The sequence below is a fragment of the Diceros bicornis genome, chromosome 14, assembly GCF_020826845.1.
Source record: "Diceros bicornis minor isolate mBicDic1 chromosome 14, mDicBic1.mat.cur, whole genome shotgun sequence".
NCBI lineage: Eukaryota > Metazoa > Chordata > Mammalia > Perissodactyla > Rhinocerotidae > Diceros > Diceros bicornis.
Window position 1 is genome coordinate 7,368,162 of NC_080753.1, and position 18,980 is coordinate 7,387,141.

At 35.8% G+C, this 18,980-nt stretch overlaps 1 protein-coding gene across 1 annotated transcript in view; it reads left to right on the plus strand.

The window, feature by feature from the left end:
* EYS (eyes shut homolog) overlaps nt 1-18,980 on the plus strand; it is a 1,424,867-nt gene that overhangs the window by 1,168,579 nt on the left and 237,308 nt on the right. The window contains exons 29-30 of the mRNA XM_058554077.1: nt 3,841-4,005; nt 17,223-17,376. Of these exons, the coding sequence (XP_058410060.1) occupies nt 3,841-4,005; nt 17,223-17,376 (319 nt within the window). The remainder of the gene's footprint in view (nt 1-3,840; nt 4,006-17,222; nt 17,377-18,980) is intronic.

Below are 18,980 nucleotides of genomic sequence, written 5' to 3' on the forward strand. Positions count from 1 at the left end.
AGGGTGAGCCTTGAATGAAAGGGAGAGTTACAAAGCTAGGGTTATGGGAAGGGCGTCCAGACAGATAGAACAGCGTGAACACAAGTAGAGGCACAGAAGGTGCATGTGAAAGCACGGAAAAACAAGACCGTGGAGGGCCTGGTTTCCTCCCTAAGCAGAGAGTTCTTCAGTGGTTACTGAAGGGTTTTGACCCAAGATCTTAGCTGACTACTACTGAGTAGAGTTGACGTGACAGCAATGACAGCTAATAGATACTGCAACAACGGAGGCCCGCTAGAAAGAATCTACTGCCAACAGTTGGGTTGAAATGCAATGAGATCTTAAATAAGGGAGCAGAAGTGGCAAGGTTTGATCTAAGAAAGAGGGGACAGGAACCAGCACGTAGTCTGAGAAGAGATGGGTGGATAATGATGCTGAGTTTCTAAGCCTGGAGAGTAAGTCCTCTGAGTGAGAGAATGGAGGAGGAGCAGACTTAGAAGAGACATGGGGGAGCTAGAGGACCCGGACAGAGCCCGGAAACTGGGCGGAATGGAATGGTTGGAAGAACAGTCTGCAAAGGAGCTATCGGGCAGGTGAGGAGACAAAGTGTGGGACAGCATCATGACACAAGCAAGGAGTAAGCTTTATTAAAAAGAAGTATTAAGGGGCCGGCCCCCTGGCTTGGCAGTTAAGTGCGAGTGCTCTGCTGCTGGTGGCCCGGGTTCGGATCCCGGGCGCGCACCGACGCACCGCTTCTCCGGCCATGCTGAGGCCGCGTCCCACATACAGCAACTAGAAGGATGTGCAGCTGTGACATACAACTATCTACTGGGGCTTTGGGGTAAAAAAAAAAAAAGGAGGAGGATTGGCAATAGATGTTAGCTCAGAGCCAGTCTTCCTCAGCAAAAAGAGGAGGATTAGCATGGATGTTAGCTCAGCGCTGATCTTCCTCACAAAAAAAAAAAAGAAGTATTAAATATTACAGAAGTTTCTAGGCATAGGAGCACTGATGAAAGATTTGCCAACTAGGCCTAAAAATCTTTGAAAAAAACTTCCAGTAAAACACAGAGCCAGGAAAGTAAGTTTCAAAGAGTTAAAGATTGTGTGCAGAAGGCCAAGAAATGGTAAAATATGTGATACCATATAAGTTAAATCAAGCAGTTTGCTAATAGATAAATTAAATTATTTGTATCTGACAATACCAAGTTGTGGACATAAATAGAATGTTAAACTTTCTTTCACACACCAGGATATAATGCTGCAAACAAAATGAGGTGCCACGTCTAAAAGCAAGATTTAACTAGGAAATATTCTTAATATAAAAAGGGGCAACACTTGAAGAGGAGAGAGGATTTTAGAGACATGATCTGGGGGACAATGTTTTTGTAGAGCGCAATGTTGACCTCGCCCCTCGCTCTCTCCCACCCACCACATCTGACAGTGTTTGGGGGAAGCTAAAACGAAATCACTTGGAAAGGAACACTAGGGACCAACAGAGGCATACTTTCATACCTGAGAAAGCCAAAGCAGCCTGTGTGTGTATGCGTGCGTATGTGTGTGTGTGAGTGTGCGTGTGTGTGTGAGTGCGCATGTGTGTGTGTGTGTAGAAAGTGAGTGAGTGAATGTGAGAGAGAGAGACAGGAGAGTGTTTAAAAATTAACTACACCCCCACAGACAGTAGGGCAGGGAATGCAAGAGTGTTTACCCTAGCTAGATATGGACCCCTCAGGAAAGAGATTTGGCCTAGAGTCATTTTATGTTCCCCCCAGGTGGTTTTTCTAGTCAGGTGACCAAGACAGCCTTAACATTCCCCTCAGCTTGACTGAGTGTTAGACAGGCTTCTTCCCGACTCCAGGCCCCTTACCTACCTTTTCTTACAGCATTGACTTTAGAAAACTTCGCATTGTATATTCCTTCTTTGCCCTCTTTGAGATATAAATCTTTTAAAAAGCTTCTTGCCACTTTTATAACCCAGGACAGTCTTTCCCCAGGACCTGGAGCTATCTCTTTGAAATGTGCTCATCAGGAAAGATAGTGCCCTGTCTCCCAGTCTCTGTGGGAGGGTAGGAGACTGACTTCAATGAGTGCCTTGTCCAAGCTGTAAACTACCCCCTGTCATGGAGCTATGAGAAAGCTTACGTTTTGGGGGGGTAAGGCCAATTAGCAAACACAGGTAGCCTATGATCCCCCCACCTCAGCTCTTAAAAACTCTGCTGGGCCTTGTTTCAGAGGAGTTGAGAAGAGACTGAGTTCTCTCTTCCCTGTTACAATAGCCTTGAATCAATTCTTCCTTGCCTCTTTGACTTCGTCCAGTGCGACTTTTGCTTAGACACAGACAAGGGGTTGCCAAGAGCAAGAGTCTGCGTATAACGTGGAAAATCAGAGTGGGGCCAACCTAGAAGTGACAAGCCAGCGGCAGGCTTCGGCACAAGTCCTGGGAATTGCAGTTGGCAGAGGGTTTCTAAGTATTGCACAAATTCTCACGAGTCCTAGTGTTGCCAAATTTTACAACTGAAAATACAAGATACTCAGTTAAATTTGAATTTCAAATAAACAACAACTAATATTCAGTATATCTCATGCAATGTTTGGGACATACCTATACTAAAAATTATTTGTTGTTTATCCGAAATGGAAACTCCACTGAGCATCCTGTATTTTATCTGACATTCCTGCCATGAAAGAATTTTAAACACCTGCTGTTCCTAGAGAGCAAGAGGCCTGTCAACAACAGTGCCAGTCGCCAGCTCGGCTGACACTCCTCTACTGTGTACCTCTCTCTCCCTTCCACCCCATCTTGCCTTCTCCTCATTCAAAGCTGGAAGGGTCAGAAACAGCAGCTAGCCTGAAGGGCAGCTGGTAGAAAAGAAAAAGAACAGAAACCAGGTTCCTCTTGCCCCTCAAGACACATAGCAGGTGTCAGAAGCCCTACAGGCCTTGACAGGTGGAGGGGGCGGGGGGTATCATAGCTCTGAAGGGAGGTGGAAGTGTTAATATGTTTCTTAGACTGGATATTAGTCTCTGAATCATTGTACAACTTAGAAAGAAGGTAGGACTCATAGGGACTGCCATGTATTCATCCAGAGAAAGAGAAAACTTCCCCCTTGTGAGAGAGACAAAAAGTAAAGTTGCGTTTCCAACATCCCATGTGTTACACTTCAATGTACCAAGTCTATAGATCTGGATATAGATATATGACAATAAAATAATTTTCTAATTTTGTGTCTCAAGATTTTATGAGATTAATCGTTTAAAAAATTAATAATCCACAAAGGGTAATTCTAAAAAATTATTAGTAACCTTGCGTATATTATAGTAATACTACTTATAAAACATTTTATCTAAGTATTTTGAAAAGAACTAAATATTAATGAATACTAATAAAACTCCTCTATGTGACAATTTTCTCATCTTTTTGTCATAGACTTTTTTTACTGTTCTATTAAGGTGTAATTACATCAAATAAAATTCATCGATTTTACATGTATAATTTGATGTACAGCCATTTATATCACAGAATATTTTAAGAATCTAATGAAAACCATGATTCACATATGCAGGGACACAGATTTTTTCATACAATTTCAGAGTATTTACTCACTCTTAAAGCCTGTCCATGAACAACAAATTAAAATTCTTGCTTTGAGTCTTTTTCTCTGGACTAGTGGTTAATTATTTCAGACAGTGATTTTACAAATTTTTTATACTTATATATCCAAATTCTTAAAGTTGTGCCTAATATTTATAAACATCAGTGTTGTCTTTTTAAATGAATGCTAACGATAAACACTATGTTCTTATCTACTTGCTTAGCAATATAACGCTATCAGAACATATTAATATGACTTCTTTTTTTTTTAGATGCAGGTTTATTTTTTCCATCTTTCAACGGGAATTCCTATCTAGAATTGCCTTTTTTTAAAACCATGGATGAGTCGAAGTTTGTCCTGGAGAAGAAACATAACATAATTGTTACCATCTACTTGACAATAAAAACAAACACTTTGAATGGAACTGTCCTCTACAGTGAGTATTCAATGTCTGACCTCCTGTATGTCGTGTTTTTTTCTCATATGTTAACCTACTGAATCAATGAATTATTCATTTAAATATTGTGGGAAAACTTTCTAGCCTAGTGCATGAAGCATTACCAAATGGAAATCTTACTTCTTTCTAGTTTTCTTTAGAAATTTCTTTAATTTATGAGTCATTCACTGGAACATGACTTACAAACAGGCTCTGAACCAGCAAGGGAGAATACAGCAAGCTGCAAATTTGACAGCCTCTGGCTACAGCAGGAAAACATCAAGGCTGCACATGTTTCGGAGCATGTTTTTATAATATAAATCACTAAATACTAATTGCAGTCAATACTTGGTAACTTGGAAAAAGGCATTCCAAAGCTGGGATTCATTTGACAATTGGTAAAATTCCTATCATGCTTTTAGCATTATCTTAAAGTTAGCTGCTTTGAAAAAAAGCAGTGTGAATAGTATATGTTTAAGGAACTGCCTCTACATACAGAGTTCTCTGCATCATGCAATATGAGATCCTTATAGGATCTCTGTAAGGGAATGTGCAGGCCTCTTTCTTCTGTGGCTGAACATCACTAATGTGTACTACTCACAATATTCCAAATGTGACAAGTGTTATCTCTTCTGAAATGAGTGCACAATAGTTTCAACAATTCCCTAGATTGGAGGTGTAACATCTTCAGTATTTGGATGATTATCCACAGTAGGGCAACTCACTATTTCCCAAATGATGTTCTCCTTTACTTTGAAATATTTTGCAAAATTGATTCATTATTCTGTAACTTTCTAAACAAAATTTAAACTGTCTTATTTGTGACTATGAGTAAAATGCCTAAAAGAAGCATTTTTGGAAAAATGGGGACAGTTAGAAATTTTGAACATTAAATGAAATCAGAGAATTTATGTTATATTTTAAAAAGAAACTTACTTGTCAGAACTAGGCCAGCATTATTTATTTCCCAGGAGCATAAACACCCATGTTTAAATGATGGCTTTAGAAAGTCTGATTTATTTATGTGAAAAAAGAGAGAAAGAGAAGAAAATAAAAAAAGGAAAACTTGTTTTTGTATACGAAACCTAAGTGGTGGTAGACAACCATGAAATTTGGAGGTAATTGTGCATTGCAGGGGAAACAAAATAAAGCAAAACACAGAACAAAGGACACAAACATAATAATTTAAAGCCACAAAGCAAAGTGATTTCCTGGCTTTGCAGTTTTTTAGGTTATATAGAATTAGAAGGTGTTTCCTTGTGGAAAGTGTGTTTTTACCAACTAAAAACAGTTCATAGCCAAAGAAGCAGCCAGCCTCTGGGAATTCTCCTGCTCTGGGCCGTGCTCCCGGCTCATGGCCCTTCTGTCACTCAACGTGCTGTTTGAAGGCCACAGAAACACAGGCCAAGCGTACATATACCCTGTTCAGGTCGGTTCTTTAATTTAAACCAATAAAGCCCATGCTGGTTAGTGCCGTAGGACTATTTTTGTCTTTCGTATCAATGACCTACCAGAAAAAACAAACTGGAAATTATTAGTAGGAAAACAGTGCCATTGTAACGATTATTGGTCTCTCTTGGTCACAGCACTGGCTACATTGAAGCTGTTTACTCAAGGGGCTTTCATAGCCTGTGAATGGAGGAAATATTTCTATCTGTAAAGTATTCTTTTCGTTCATTTGTAAAGTGGTAATTTACCCCTACACAGTTGGTAACACCTCAGCAGAACGTCTTGTGGGGTTGCTGCTTTCCCCCTCTTGGAATTTGTCAACCTCGTAAAAGCCTCACAGCAGATGAACACCGAGCTTTCTGTGATTCAGTTAGACACCCGTCGTTTAAAGGTGTCCCTTAATTTGACTTAAGGGCTAATTTTCTTTCCTTTGAAATCAGTGTATTATGTGTACGAGCAATTCAAAGTAGTGAGGAAATTAAAACAGATGTTTCACTTTAGAGTCTAGGGGCTGATTTTTGTCTGTTTTTTTTTTTTTTTTTTTTTGGTTTCTTTTGTGTGTTTTTCAGTTTTGCCATTTATCCCATTCCTGAACATTTGAGTAAAAACTCAATTCCATTCTACAAACATTTGTTGAACATTTGTATTTTGTATCATCACATATTGAAGGGAAAAGGATAGAGAAATACCAGGTTGATGAGCCAATGTCAGCTTTGAATTATATTCCTAGTTCAAAACTGTAGATTTATCTTTTCCCAGTTTGCCTCACCAACTAATTGATGTTGAAAAGGAACAAAAGGAAGATAAAACTTGAATCCTTATGGGGTTACAGTAAAAATTCTTAGAGAGGATAGTTTAAAAAAGAACTCTCTGTGGGAGAGAGACAGCTCTGAGAACAGCAGTCAAGATGCAAAGAAAGCTCTTTGAATCTGCCACTGAACCAATTCACAATTCTGGAACCCAGTCAAAGGAGCTACTAATAGGTCACGGGAGAAAGGATGAGACCACACAAAACCCTTTAGGTACAATTTCAGAAAATGAGCTCTATTCGGCAAGCAGTATCAATCAGGAGGTTTCGTCATGGGATATAGTACTATGCCGTTGAATCCATTCTGTGCTGCTTCTTTGAAAGAAATAAGTATGGCCTTTGGAAGTGTGTGACCTTTGAGAATTAGGAGCAGACATCTGACCAAATTGCAGGGGGCAAATTACATGAGCAAGTCCATTGGGAGAACAGGAATCAGAAGCAATCTTTATATTACTTCATGTTTGTACTTAAGGAAGAAAGTAAAAGAAGGACTAGTCTTAGGTATTTACTCCTAGGTGGGAATTGATAGAACAAGTAGGATTATTGGGGTCCCCTTTTTTGTGCATTTAGGGAGGGCTAAAAGCAGAGATTTCTGATAGTGCTGAAGAAAACAAATTAAATCTAAAGAATCATAACATCAGCCTTCCTCTGTAAAATGATTCCCAGCAGAATACATAATATCTTCATTAGATACTTACTGTGCAAAGGCCAATGAAATCCCACAATATTTCCTGACAACATATTAAAAAGCATCTTCTTTCTTACAGAAAAAAGTTTGCTCTGTTGTTTTAATAGATTTTACAATGTGCACCATAAAATTCTTTGAGTATCTTTGGCCCTCCCTAATAGCTCCCAATGGAGCTTGCTCCAGACGGATATGGGAGGGAGTGGGGTTGAAAGCATGGATGGATGAATTCATACATTGCCATTCACAAGGTATGTAGAGATTGCTTTTCATTGTATCTTATCTCTTTTATGACAGCCAAGTCAAATTCGACAAATTTTACCTGAGTGCCTAGAAAATGCACCACACTCTACTAGGCACTGTGATAGATACAAAGATGAAAAAGAGAGGATCTGTATCCCATTTTTCACCATTTAGTGGAATGATACTATGTACACAATTCTATGATAAAGCTGACTGTGATAGGTCTTATAATAGGAATATATATTAAGAGCTGGGGCTGAGTAGACAGATTCTTTACACCAGGAATCTGTGCTTATATCTCTTCACTAAGTAGGGAACACCTCATAATCTGGAATTATGTTTTACATCTCTGTTCCACACCCTCCTCCCTACTACCACAGTGTCCTGCAGAGAGTAAGGACTTGATCAGAATGCTTCTTAATGTTCTGTTTGTGAGTTACTCAACTTTGATGGTTGCGATGAAAATTTAGTAGGTATTGAAACTTTATTTTAGGAAATTATTCTGCCAAATATTGTCATACTTTCTCTGATACATAGAACAAAAAGGGTACAGATTTCAAGAGTTTAGTCAAAATGTAAATGAATCAAAGATAATTTTTTCCTTGGTCTACTTGAACACATAGGAGCAGAACAGGAGTTGGCAAATTTTTCTACAACAGCCCTACCCAGATTAAACATTTTTGCAGACCATACAGTCTCTGTCACAACTGTCCAACTCTGCCAGTGTAGCATAAAAGCAGCCATAGACCAAAAGTAAATAAATGGATATGGCTATGTTCCAAAATATCTTTACTTACAAAACCAGACATTGGCAGAATTCCATCTATGCCATGGTTGGCCGACCCTTGACCTAGAATGACGTGATTCATTAACTTTCTCTTGAAATAGAACAATTGTGTTAAGAACAATCATATTCTATTTCTGTGATTGAAATTCATCAAGAAATAAGTCAGTGAGAGATACAACTCTGCTTCTGGTGTAATTATGTCAGGGAATGGACCAGTGAGGAACAAGCTTGCTTCTGGTGGACAGAGGTAAGGGCAAAAACAAACAAATGAGCCCAGGCAAGGATTGAAATAGCTGCCAGGCCCATTGCAAGAACAGTATAGTCCAGTGATTAAGAAAATCACTCTGGGGCCGGCCCCGTGGCTTAGCGGTTAAGTGCTCGTGCTCTGCTACTAGTGGCCCAGGTTCGGATCCCAGGCTCGCACCAACACACCGCTTCTCCGGCCATGCTGAGGCTTTGTCCCACATGCAGTAACTAGAAGGATGTGCAGCTATGACATACAACTGTCTACTGGGGCTTTGGGGGTGGGGGGGAAGGAGGAGGATTGGCAATAGATGTTAGCTCAGAGCCGGTCTTCCTCAGCAAAAAGAGGAGGATTAGCATGGATGTTAGCTCAGGGCTGATCTTCCTCACAAAAAAAAAAAAAGAGAGAGAGAAAAAGAAAATCTCTCTGGAGCTGGACTACCCGGCTCTGCCACTCAGGCAAGTTACTAAACATCTCTGTGCCTCAGTTTCTGTAAAATGGAATAATAATAATAATAATAATAATGCCAAAGATATCAAAAAGTTGTTGTAAGATTTGAGAGAGTTAACACATTTAATGTGCTTAAAACAGTATTTGGCACCTGGCAACATAAAGTAAGTGTTAAATATTTTATTCAGATAATGCTTTAATCCCTCATAACTTGCCTGGTAAGGACACTTGGGAATTAAAGGCCTAGGATACTATATTTTCATCTAATAAGTGTCATTAATGTTACATCCATTTGATAAACCTGTTTACCGTGGGAAAGAATATTTAGACTATAAAAAATCCTGGAATCAGGAATGAGACAGTAGGGGGATAGACAATCGGTGCAATTTTTGGTTTTCACTTTTATCCATTTCATCCAAATGAAGAGGATTCATTTCTTTGAAGAGTCCTGTATCATGAGGTTTTTTTACTGGTTAAACACAACTAGCAGGCTAGGAAAAATTAAAATAAGCTCTCCATAAATTTCAGAAACTGGCCCAGAAGCCATTCTGCAGCAGCATGTTATAAACATGTGTTAATAATTAATTATGCATGCCTGGCTGCTGCCACCATCCTTCACTTCTCCCCAGAGCTTCTCTGCCTGCCATCCTTCCACTGACCAACTAGTCACCCTAACCACGTCCTAAATACTGGCCATGTCACCACTGTTGCCCTAAGATGTCTTCAAACCGTGAGCAACTGCTGCTCAGGTTGCTACTGGGTTTGCAGCTGCCATATACAAATACAGACCTTTAAGGAGAGCTGGTGCAGGGAGATGTAAGGCCGCAGCCAAAGCGTACATGTTCAACAGAGAACTCAAGGCACGCTTAGAGAACAGTCTCCATCACATGCCACAAAGGTGGCACCAGGGATAAAGAGATCATTTGGTTGCTACCATAAGCAGTCCTGATAGAAATGTCATGAGGTACCAAGGGTAGACTTGAACCCAAGTCAGTTGTGAGCTAACTGTACAACGTAGGATAAATCAATTAACTTCTCTGTATTCTAGTTTGACTACAAATAACGCATATGTAATTTTTATTATCAAGTCCACAGGGTTTGAAAAAATGTATATAAAAGTGTTTTAAAAAATACAAAGTACCATACAAATGTATGGTGTTATTTCTTTTATGGGAGATAGTAGAAATCCATGTCACTCTGTGGAAATTTCCAAATTTGACTATCTATCTACCTGGTTTAATAAGCATATTACCTGTATTCATCACTATCAATTCTATAAGGAATGATGTTGAATTTTATTGTAATTCAAACTGGTGACCAATGAATGTTTGTTTATACATGATCTCAAATCAAACTGTCATTGATGTTTGGGAACATTCATTACGATAATTCAAACAGAAAAATACCCATTTTTAAAGGAAGTGGTAAACCGTATAACCATATAAACCATAAATACTTTATCTTCAATATTTCAATGAAGTGATGAAGTATCCATGCTTAGAAAATTTCAGATCTACAACCCAGTGCAATACCCAAGCAAACCAAAATTTTTAAAAAGTTGACTAGGATATCATTCTTTCTCTCTCTCTGAGTTATTTCATTATTATTTCTTTCTTATGAGACTAACAATATATATATAATATATACACTATACTATATATAAAAATATATACTATATGTAAAAATTTTAGACTCAAAATTATTAGGATTATTTCTCTAAAAGTCTATGATGCTAGAAACTAGAGTCCACTGTTTTGCGAGTAGTGATTACTGTTTATTGTTCTAAGCTGCATTTTTTATATCTAATAAATCTTAAATCAGGAGATACAATCAATGATTTCATTAGATTAAATAAAATTTGAGAAATACAGATTTTATAGAGTTTCAAAATATTTTCTGGATAAAAATTCAAAAAACTCAAGACATAAATGATTTGTTGAAAAGATTACCACACAACCTAAAAGCATAAAGAATTCTTTCAAAAAAAGATAGGTTCACACTTCTCCGCTAATGGATCATCAAGCATCTTTTCAGTGAAACAACAGAATGACTTTCCTTCAATGGCTTAATAATGAGCTCTTCTAGAACTTTCAAGTCCTGTCCAAAGTTAGCACAAATTGGAACATTATGCGGAAAGAGACACTGCTTTTCACATTTGCCATATGTATATATACATCACAGAGAGAGATTCACATTTGCTTAACGTCTTCGGGTTCAATGAGCAATGTTGAACTAAATTTAATGTGGCATATGGATTACTCAACATGTAAAGTTTAATATAAAAAATATACATCTATCTAAGAGTAGTCATTATTTATAATATTTTAGTAGTTCTATTTTGAAAATATTATATTTCCTGTCTCTTTTACTAATTGCAACTAATTTTACAATTCTAAAATCAAATAATATTCATCATAATTGTGTTTGAAATATAATGTCTTTAGTACTGTTTGTAAAAACCAAAGAATTCCTCCTGAGTGTTTATTCATAGCTTTTCTCTAATTACAGAATCTAGGTTTTGTGATACAAAGTCAATTGATTCGAAAGTGAAAAAATCAATCAATCAAACTGTGACCCATATTCCTTGAAGTGAATAGTTTGCTATTGAATCATGTAAATACATCAGTGGCAGCAGTTCTTTCATTTCCCCACCTACCCTCATATGATATCAGCAGAACACTTTGAATTCCTTTAAAAGTATTATATTAGAAAACAGGAAATTGCTTATTAATAGAAAAAATCAGTATGATGAATCAAAACCTGTTACTATGTAGTAGACTAGAGAGACAGCTAAGCTTGTTTATTTTGATTTTCATTCCCATTACCTTTATTAAAGCAGCCCTATCACGTCCTGTATTACAGGGTACCTGTGGTTCATAATGAGAAGTTGGTATACTTGGACAAGACTGTTCATCCCTGTCATTGATTATAGTGGCTGAGCTTCCTCTAAAAATAATTCATTCTTGCATGGTACTGCATACATCTTGTTTAATGTGTATAATCAATCTTGAAAATTCAGTTTTTGAAGCTTTGAAAAACAAATCTTGTACATATGGCACAACAGCTTGACCTGAATGTTCAGCTCTGTTCTACTCTACTCTGTATATCGTATTCTTAAGACTTATCTCAAAAATATGAGTCTGAAAAGATAACATAAAGCAATTTATAAAAATAGTAAGTAATAGAAACCAGGCTAATCTGGGATGTCGTCCAGCTTATGTCCAGAAGTGTGGTGAAAACCTGACGGGTTGAGTGGGCTCTAGGAAAAGATGTTTAGGAGGATCTCAAAAGAGGGATTTTCAACCATGTTTATTGTGGTTGAATGCATTTACTCACATTTTATCATTAAATCTTTAATGCTGTTGTTTTGTCCAATTTGTTTCCTTACTTCTGCAATATTGATTTAATCTAACCATTTTGTATTATATTTCGCTTTGTGTTGTTCTCTTGCTGACTTTATATTCTCAGTAAGTTCTACAGCTTGAAGCACTCATGGAAAATCTGTTTCTATTTATTCAGCTTCATATGTACAACTCCTATCTGATTCTTCAGTTGTATTTTGAATCCTTCCTCCTTCCCATTCTTGGTCATCCACGATGTGGTCATCTCTGTTCAGTCCAAGATTCTATGTTGCTTAACACCAGGGGACCCATTCACATTGGATTCTATGTGAACTTTTCTCCTTGGAGTTGGTTTTGGTTTTATTTGCTCTACTATAATGTGAAGCATTTCTCCCGATACACCTCATAGTTTCAAAAACTAAAATTAGCTTATTTTCCTTTGTTAAAGGATAATTTTCAAAAAGGCATATAAAATGACACAAGCCAAAGATTTTATTTAACCTATTAATTAATGAGGGAACTGGTAAGATACTACAACCAGTTCGAAGGAGAGTTCAAGGAGCAGAGGCATATATAAAGATTAAGGAATTCTGAAACAAACTTACAAATAGATCGAAAGCACGTCTACCTATAGGGTAATAACCAATTGCATTGCACCAGACACAGTTAGTTTCCATTTCTATAGACAAGAGCCATTTGAGTTATTATTAGTGTTCTCCAACTTACAGAGTTGCAAAATAGCTCAAAGACAAAGGACTGTGATGGGCACCTGAATGGGTGAACTAGATATTTTTTTCCTATTTCAAATTCTTTCACAGCGTTTTCTGAACCATTCTTTGAGAGCTGAACATTGCTTTTATTCCACTCTCATAGAGCCTGAAGCATGGGGGAGAGGTAACCTAGGTTTCTTGACATTCTTGCTGAGATGTTAAAGAAACATTTATCTGAGGCTCAGCAATACCTTTAGTTTCACTCTGGTTTCTTTTTTTTTTCTCTTTTAAATTGATGTGAGCTCTAATACAGAGCTATTTCAAGTTTATCCAGATCCCTGAGTATCTCCAAGACCCTTTCAGGTGTCCATAACATCAAAATCATTTTTTTAATAAAACTAAGATGTTTGTATTGACATTTTCACTCATGGTACAAAAGTCACAGTGGGTAAAACTTGTGGGACCCAGTGTCATGGCAGTGATCCCAAATTGCTCTGTCATTTTATTCTACTCCACTATGCACTCAAAGTAAAAATGGAAACAAAACTTTCCTTAATGGTGCAGTCAAATGTATTAGTTTTTTAGATTCTCAATCCTCATATGTACAACTTTTTAATGTTCTGTGTATAAGGGTAAATATGCATAAAGCAAGTCTTCTCCACACGGAAGCACAACAGCTGCCTTGAGGAAAGGCACTTGTTCAGTTTTGTCAGTTGCTAGTTGAAGCAGCCACTATCAAAACATGACTTGAAAAATGACTAAAAGATAACCTATGGTTATTCAGACTTGAGTATTTTACAGATATTCTCTCAAAAATGAACAAAGTAAGCCTGTTATTTCAATGAAAGCATCTAACAGTATTTGTTCCCAATGATAAAAGTCAAGCTTTCTAAAAATAATTAAAATTTTGGAAAACTTGCACTCTCCACAATGAGCTTTTGAGCTTCCCAATACTTTCTGATGAGTTCAATAGTAATATTAGTGAATGTGATCTTTTAATGTTATTTAATAAAATGTGTCAACATATGAAAGATCTCCATTACTCGGTGAACCAACATTTTTCAAATGATCAATGCATGATGCTACAAAATCATGCACAGGTGAAATATCCATTCAAAGTACAAGAAAGACCAGTGGAATTTTAATGTAACAGAGTATGTAAAGACCATTAAGTTAGTTTCAGATTCCACGTAGCAACTAAACTTTAAGGAACTACCATTTGTCCAATTTGTGTGTATTTTAGAAGTCTATTAAAATAATCCTCCCTTTCCAACGACATTCTGTGTGAGATTGGAGTTCATACACTTCACCTAAGCAACAATTCACAACAGATTGAATACAGAAGTAGATATGAGAATTCAGCTGTCTTTTATTAAGCTTGATGTTAAACATATTTGCAAAAGTATAGAATAATACTACTCCTCTCACTGTTTTATTTTTGTTTTGGAAAATATAATTACTTTTCACAAAATATATTTTTTAGGTTAATTAGCAACAACTTTTATCATTGTTATTTTTAAATAAACTAATCAATAAATATTTGAAAAATTTCTCAGTTTTAAATTCTAATCTAGTAAATGTGAAAAGATGCAAACCATGTAAACAAAAGCTCTCTGGGGGTTCTCGATAGACTTAAGTGTGTTAAAGAGTCCTTAGACCTAAAAGTCTGAGAGCTACTGATTTAATATAATTTTCATTTTAAAATACATGTATAGTATGATTTTGCTCTAATAAAAAAAAATTTCTCTCTCTACCTGTCTATCCAGTTATCAGCATTTGTATCTATGGAAGTGTTCACCAAATAGTAATGCTGGCTATTCCTGAAGTTTGTAATTTCACAACTTGGTTTAGTACACTTTTGTTGGTATTTTTTATATTGCTTGAGTAAAAAAACAATGGTCATTATCTTAAATACATATATTCACAAGAATAAATAAAGAAAAATGTAGGGAATATTAAAAATATATATTCCACAAATATCTGAGAATTCAGTAAATATATCATGAGAATTATTTAGTTTGATGATTTTGCATCAACTGGAAATCAAAAGAGAAAAAGATAAAAATTGGTATATTGGTATTAATTTCCTATTGCCTCTATAGCAAATTACCACAAATTTAGTGGCTTAAAACAACAGAAATTTACTCTCTTACAGTTCGGGAGGCCACAAGTCCAAAATCTGTCTTATGGGGCTAAAATGATCTGTTTCCTTCTGGAGGCTCCAGAGGAGAACCTATTCCCTGCCTCTTCCAGCTTCTGGCAGCTGCTGGCATTCCTTAGCTTGTGGCTGCATCACTCCAATCTCTGCTTCTGTACTCACATAGCCTGTCCTCTTCCATTGTCAAACCTCCCTCTGCCTCCCTCTTAGAAGGATTTGTGATTAATTTTATCGCCCAACCAAATAATCCAGGTTAATCTCTCCCTGTCTCAAGAGCTTTAATTTAATCACACTTGCAAAATCTCTTTTGCTACGTAAGGTTAACATTCACAGGTTCCAACAATTAGGACATGAATATCTTTAGGGACCATTACTCAACCTACCACAACCTTCTACTTCACTTCATGTACAAAAATCAACTCTAGGTAGAATATAGATCTTAAATAAAGTTTGCAGATGATAATAGAGAATAACTTCATGACTCTGAGGCAGGCAAAGATATCTTAAAATGACATAAAAAGTACTAATCATAACCATGAAGGAAATAATTGATAAATTGACCTACATTAAAATTGAGAACATACGTTCATCAAAACACATGCTTAAGAGATTGGCAAGACAGTCTACAGAATTGCAGAAAATATTTTCAATACATATGGTTGACAAAGAGCTTGGATGCTATGCGCGTACATACATATATATGTATATAGATGTAGGTATTAGATGTATACATAGATATGCCTCTATATTCAATAAGGAAAAAGCAAACAACCAAATAGAAATATGAGCAAAAAATACAAACTGACACTTCACAAAAGAGGATACCAAAATAGCCGCTAAACATGAAAATATGCTCAATTTTACTAAGATGAGGAAAATAAAAATTAAAGCTGCAACAATAAATACAGAATAGTTAAGTTCTACAGGGTGACCATACCAAGTGATGGTGAGAATATGGACCAGCTGGGACTCTTATGTCCTGCTGCTAAGGAGTTAAATCAAAACATTTTGGAAAACTGGCAATAGCTACTAAATAAATCATATTCATACTCTCTGACAGAACAATTCAACTCTTGATTATATACACAACAGAAATGCATGCACTTCAACACAAAAGACACACACAAGATTGTCATAGCAGCATTAGTCATAATGACCGAAAACTGAGCGGGGATGGGGGGGATACCATCTATAGAAGAAAGAGTAGCTGTTTGTGAACATGCATTTAATGGAATATTTGAAAGCAATGAAAATGAATGGACTGCAGCATGGACGCCAGCTCTCAAACATAATATTGAGCAAAAGTAAACAGACACAAAGGAATATATACAGAACAATCCCACTAATAGGATTTAAAATCAAGCAAAACTAATCCCAACTGTTAAACATCAGGATTGTGGTTACTATGGTAGAGGGAAGAAAGGATTTGTGATTCACAGGACTTCTGACAATGCTGATAATGTTCTTTTTCTGAAGTTGGTGGTGTTGTGTGAACTAGTTCACTTTGCGATAATTCGTTGAACTATATGCTTTAAATTTGTATGATTTTCTGTACGAGTTTTACTTCAATTAATGTTAAAAAAAGATAGAAGTCTATGTACTTACATGTACAGATGTCTAACATTTATTGTTAAGTGAAGAGAGAAAGATGAATAAAGCTATTTATTACATTATTTCATTTTTAAAAATAAAATTAGGGCTATATAAATATTTGTATGTGGATAGATAAATGATAGAAAAGAATACCTCAAAGTGGGATGAAGGATAGGCTGAAGGAAGGGGGAATGCTTCTCTTTTTTTTTTTCTTTATGTATTTCTTCATCTTTTCCATTTTTGTGAAAGACATATATTAAAATTAAAATATAAATAATTAATAATAATAATAAATCAAGTTATCCAATACCCAATAGGTACCAAAGCACTTTTCATTTATCATTTTATTTACTTATAACAGTAGTTCTAATAATTAGTTGTTCTCATTATCCCATTATAATGTATGAAGAAACTGAGGCTTAAAATAGTTAATAGCTATTAGGAAATAGTTAATAGCTATTAGGAAATAGCTATTAAAATAGTCACCTAGCTATTAGGAAATAGAGTCAGAAGTTAATCTCAGTCATGTTAATGCTGTCGATACCATGCTATTCTCAGCCTATGAAAAATAATGTATATTTCTAATATAGTACTTATTACATTGAATAATTATCTAATAACACTCCTACCATCTAACTGAATCAGTACTCCTTGATGGCAAAGATTGTGTTTGTTGAATGAATGATTGTTATTGAATAAAATATAAATCTACATTAATCACTAATTTAATGTAATGTTTGTTCTTAAAGGCAGTGAGAAGAATTTTGGACAACAGTTTCTTCATTTATTTCTTGTGGAAGGAAGGCCCACAGTTAAATATGGATGTGGAAGTTCTCAAAATATCTTGACTCTTTCTGCTAATTATAGCATTAACACAAATGAAATCATTCCCATCACAATACGGTAAGTACTCTGCCATAGTTCTTTGAACTATAGTGCTGAGCCTTGTTTTTTAAATGTTATGTGTAGGATAACCACCCAAGTTGTGCAGTTGAAAATTGTGTGGCCAATCATTTTTTTCAGTCTAGTGGAGTAAACTATAAATTAAACTAAGGTGTAATTTGATACCATCCAGCGGCAATCAAATTGTGCACAAAATGAATCAATTCCTTTGAAAATATCATGGAGCAAATAAATACATTAAAGAGTCAGGTGGTTCAGTTGAAATTAAGATCTAGTTCAAATGTTCAACAAAATATCTATTGAATGAAAAGACTACAGCTATTAGGAATTGGAGAAAAGAAGCCATTGACTCTGCATAGAAAAAGGAAAATCCAGTAGGAAAAAACCAATTGAATATTAAATGGAAATGTCTTTCTGGAGCATATAAATTTTTGGAAGGCAGTCTTGAAATTAGTTCATGCTTCAGAATTAGGAAATCTCAGAAGAGAGAAATAGCTAAATATGATGGTCACATCCCAAGGGCATTCCTGAACAAAATTTACGTGTAGCAGCCAAGACTTTAAAATTCTTCATCAGTATAGCAATCTAGTGATAATGGTCTCTAAAGTTACCCTATGTCAGTTAAAAATAACATTTTGTGTCTGAGTTTATGTGTTAGATGACAATTAGATAAGTTGGTCCAATCAGCAGGAATCTTGGCTAACCTATGAAGGTTATACAAATCAAATAAACTTTCCCAGAGTCTGCATCAATCTGAAAATGAAATCAAGGAAATTGACACCAGTCTGAAAATGGAAACTCCTTATAGGCAAGGACAGTATCTTACTCATTTTTAATGCACTTAGCAGGGCATCTGACAGAAGATACTCAGTAAATGTCTGAATGAATGAAGAAAAGAGGGTGTCTGGGCTGGGCAATTCAGCTGGTTATGACAAGAAGGCAATGAAATTACCCTAAGGTAATGACATTACTATTTGTAAATTAGGCACACCATTTTGGAACACTGAGTTCTATCAGAATAAACTTTCAGAGAAATAGACTTAACTCCTAATTTCAGTCATCGCTCTTACAAAGTTTTGTAGTTGATCACAAAAAAAGAGCCAGATGAGAAGTTGAATAACTTAGAAACCAATTTAAAAGGCATTTCTATTGATAACATCATTATTTTATACAGTGTAAACATTTTATACAAACAATGGCACATTCGATTACATAGGAAGTAATTTCTATTTTTGGTCAAACTTTCTTGGAGGAATGATTTCATTTTTTGCCTTTAAGTAATGATGCCCTATTTGGCCAGTCCTCAAATAAACCATTTAGATCCTCAGATAGCCTAAAGTTGAAAACATCCTGCAAAAAAATATTGACACTTCTAGTAAAATTGAAAACTAAACACTTTCCAAGTCTTTCAATTAGCTGTATCCAAAGTTTAGAAAGTAGGAAAAAGATATTTCTACTGAGCAAAAATGAAAATCTGCTTTGTCTTATAGACAATAGCCTACAAGATCTCAAGGTAACAATAGGTTACATTAAAGGCTGATCCTAAAACTATATTATACATTGTATATTACATATTATATAAATTATTTAAATTTATATAGTAA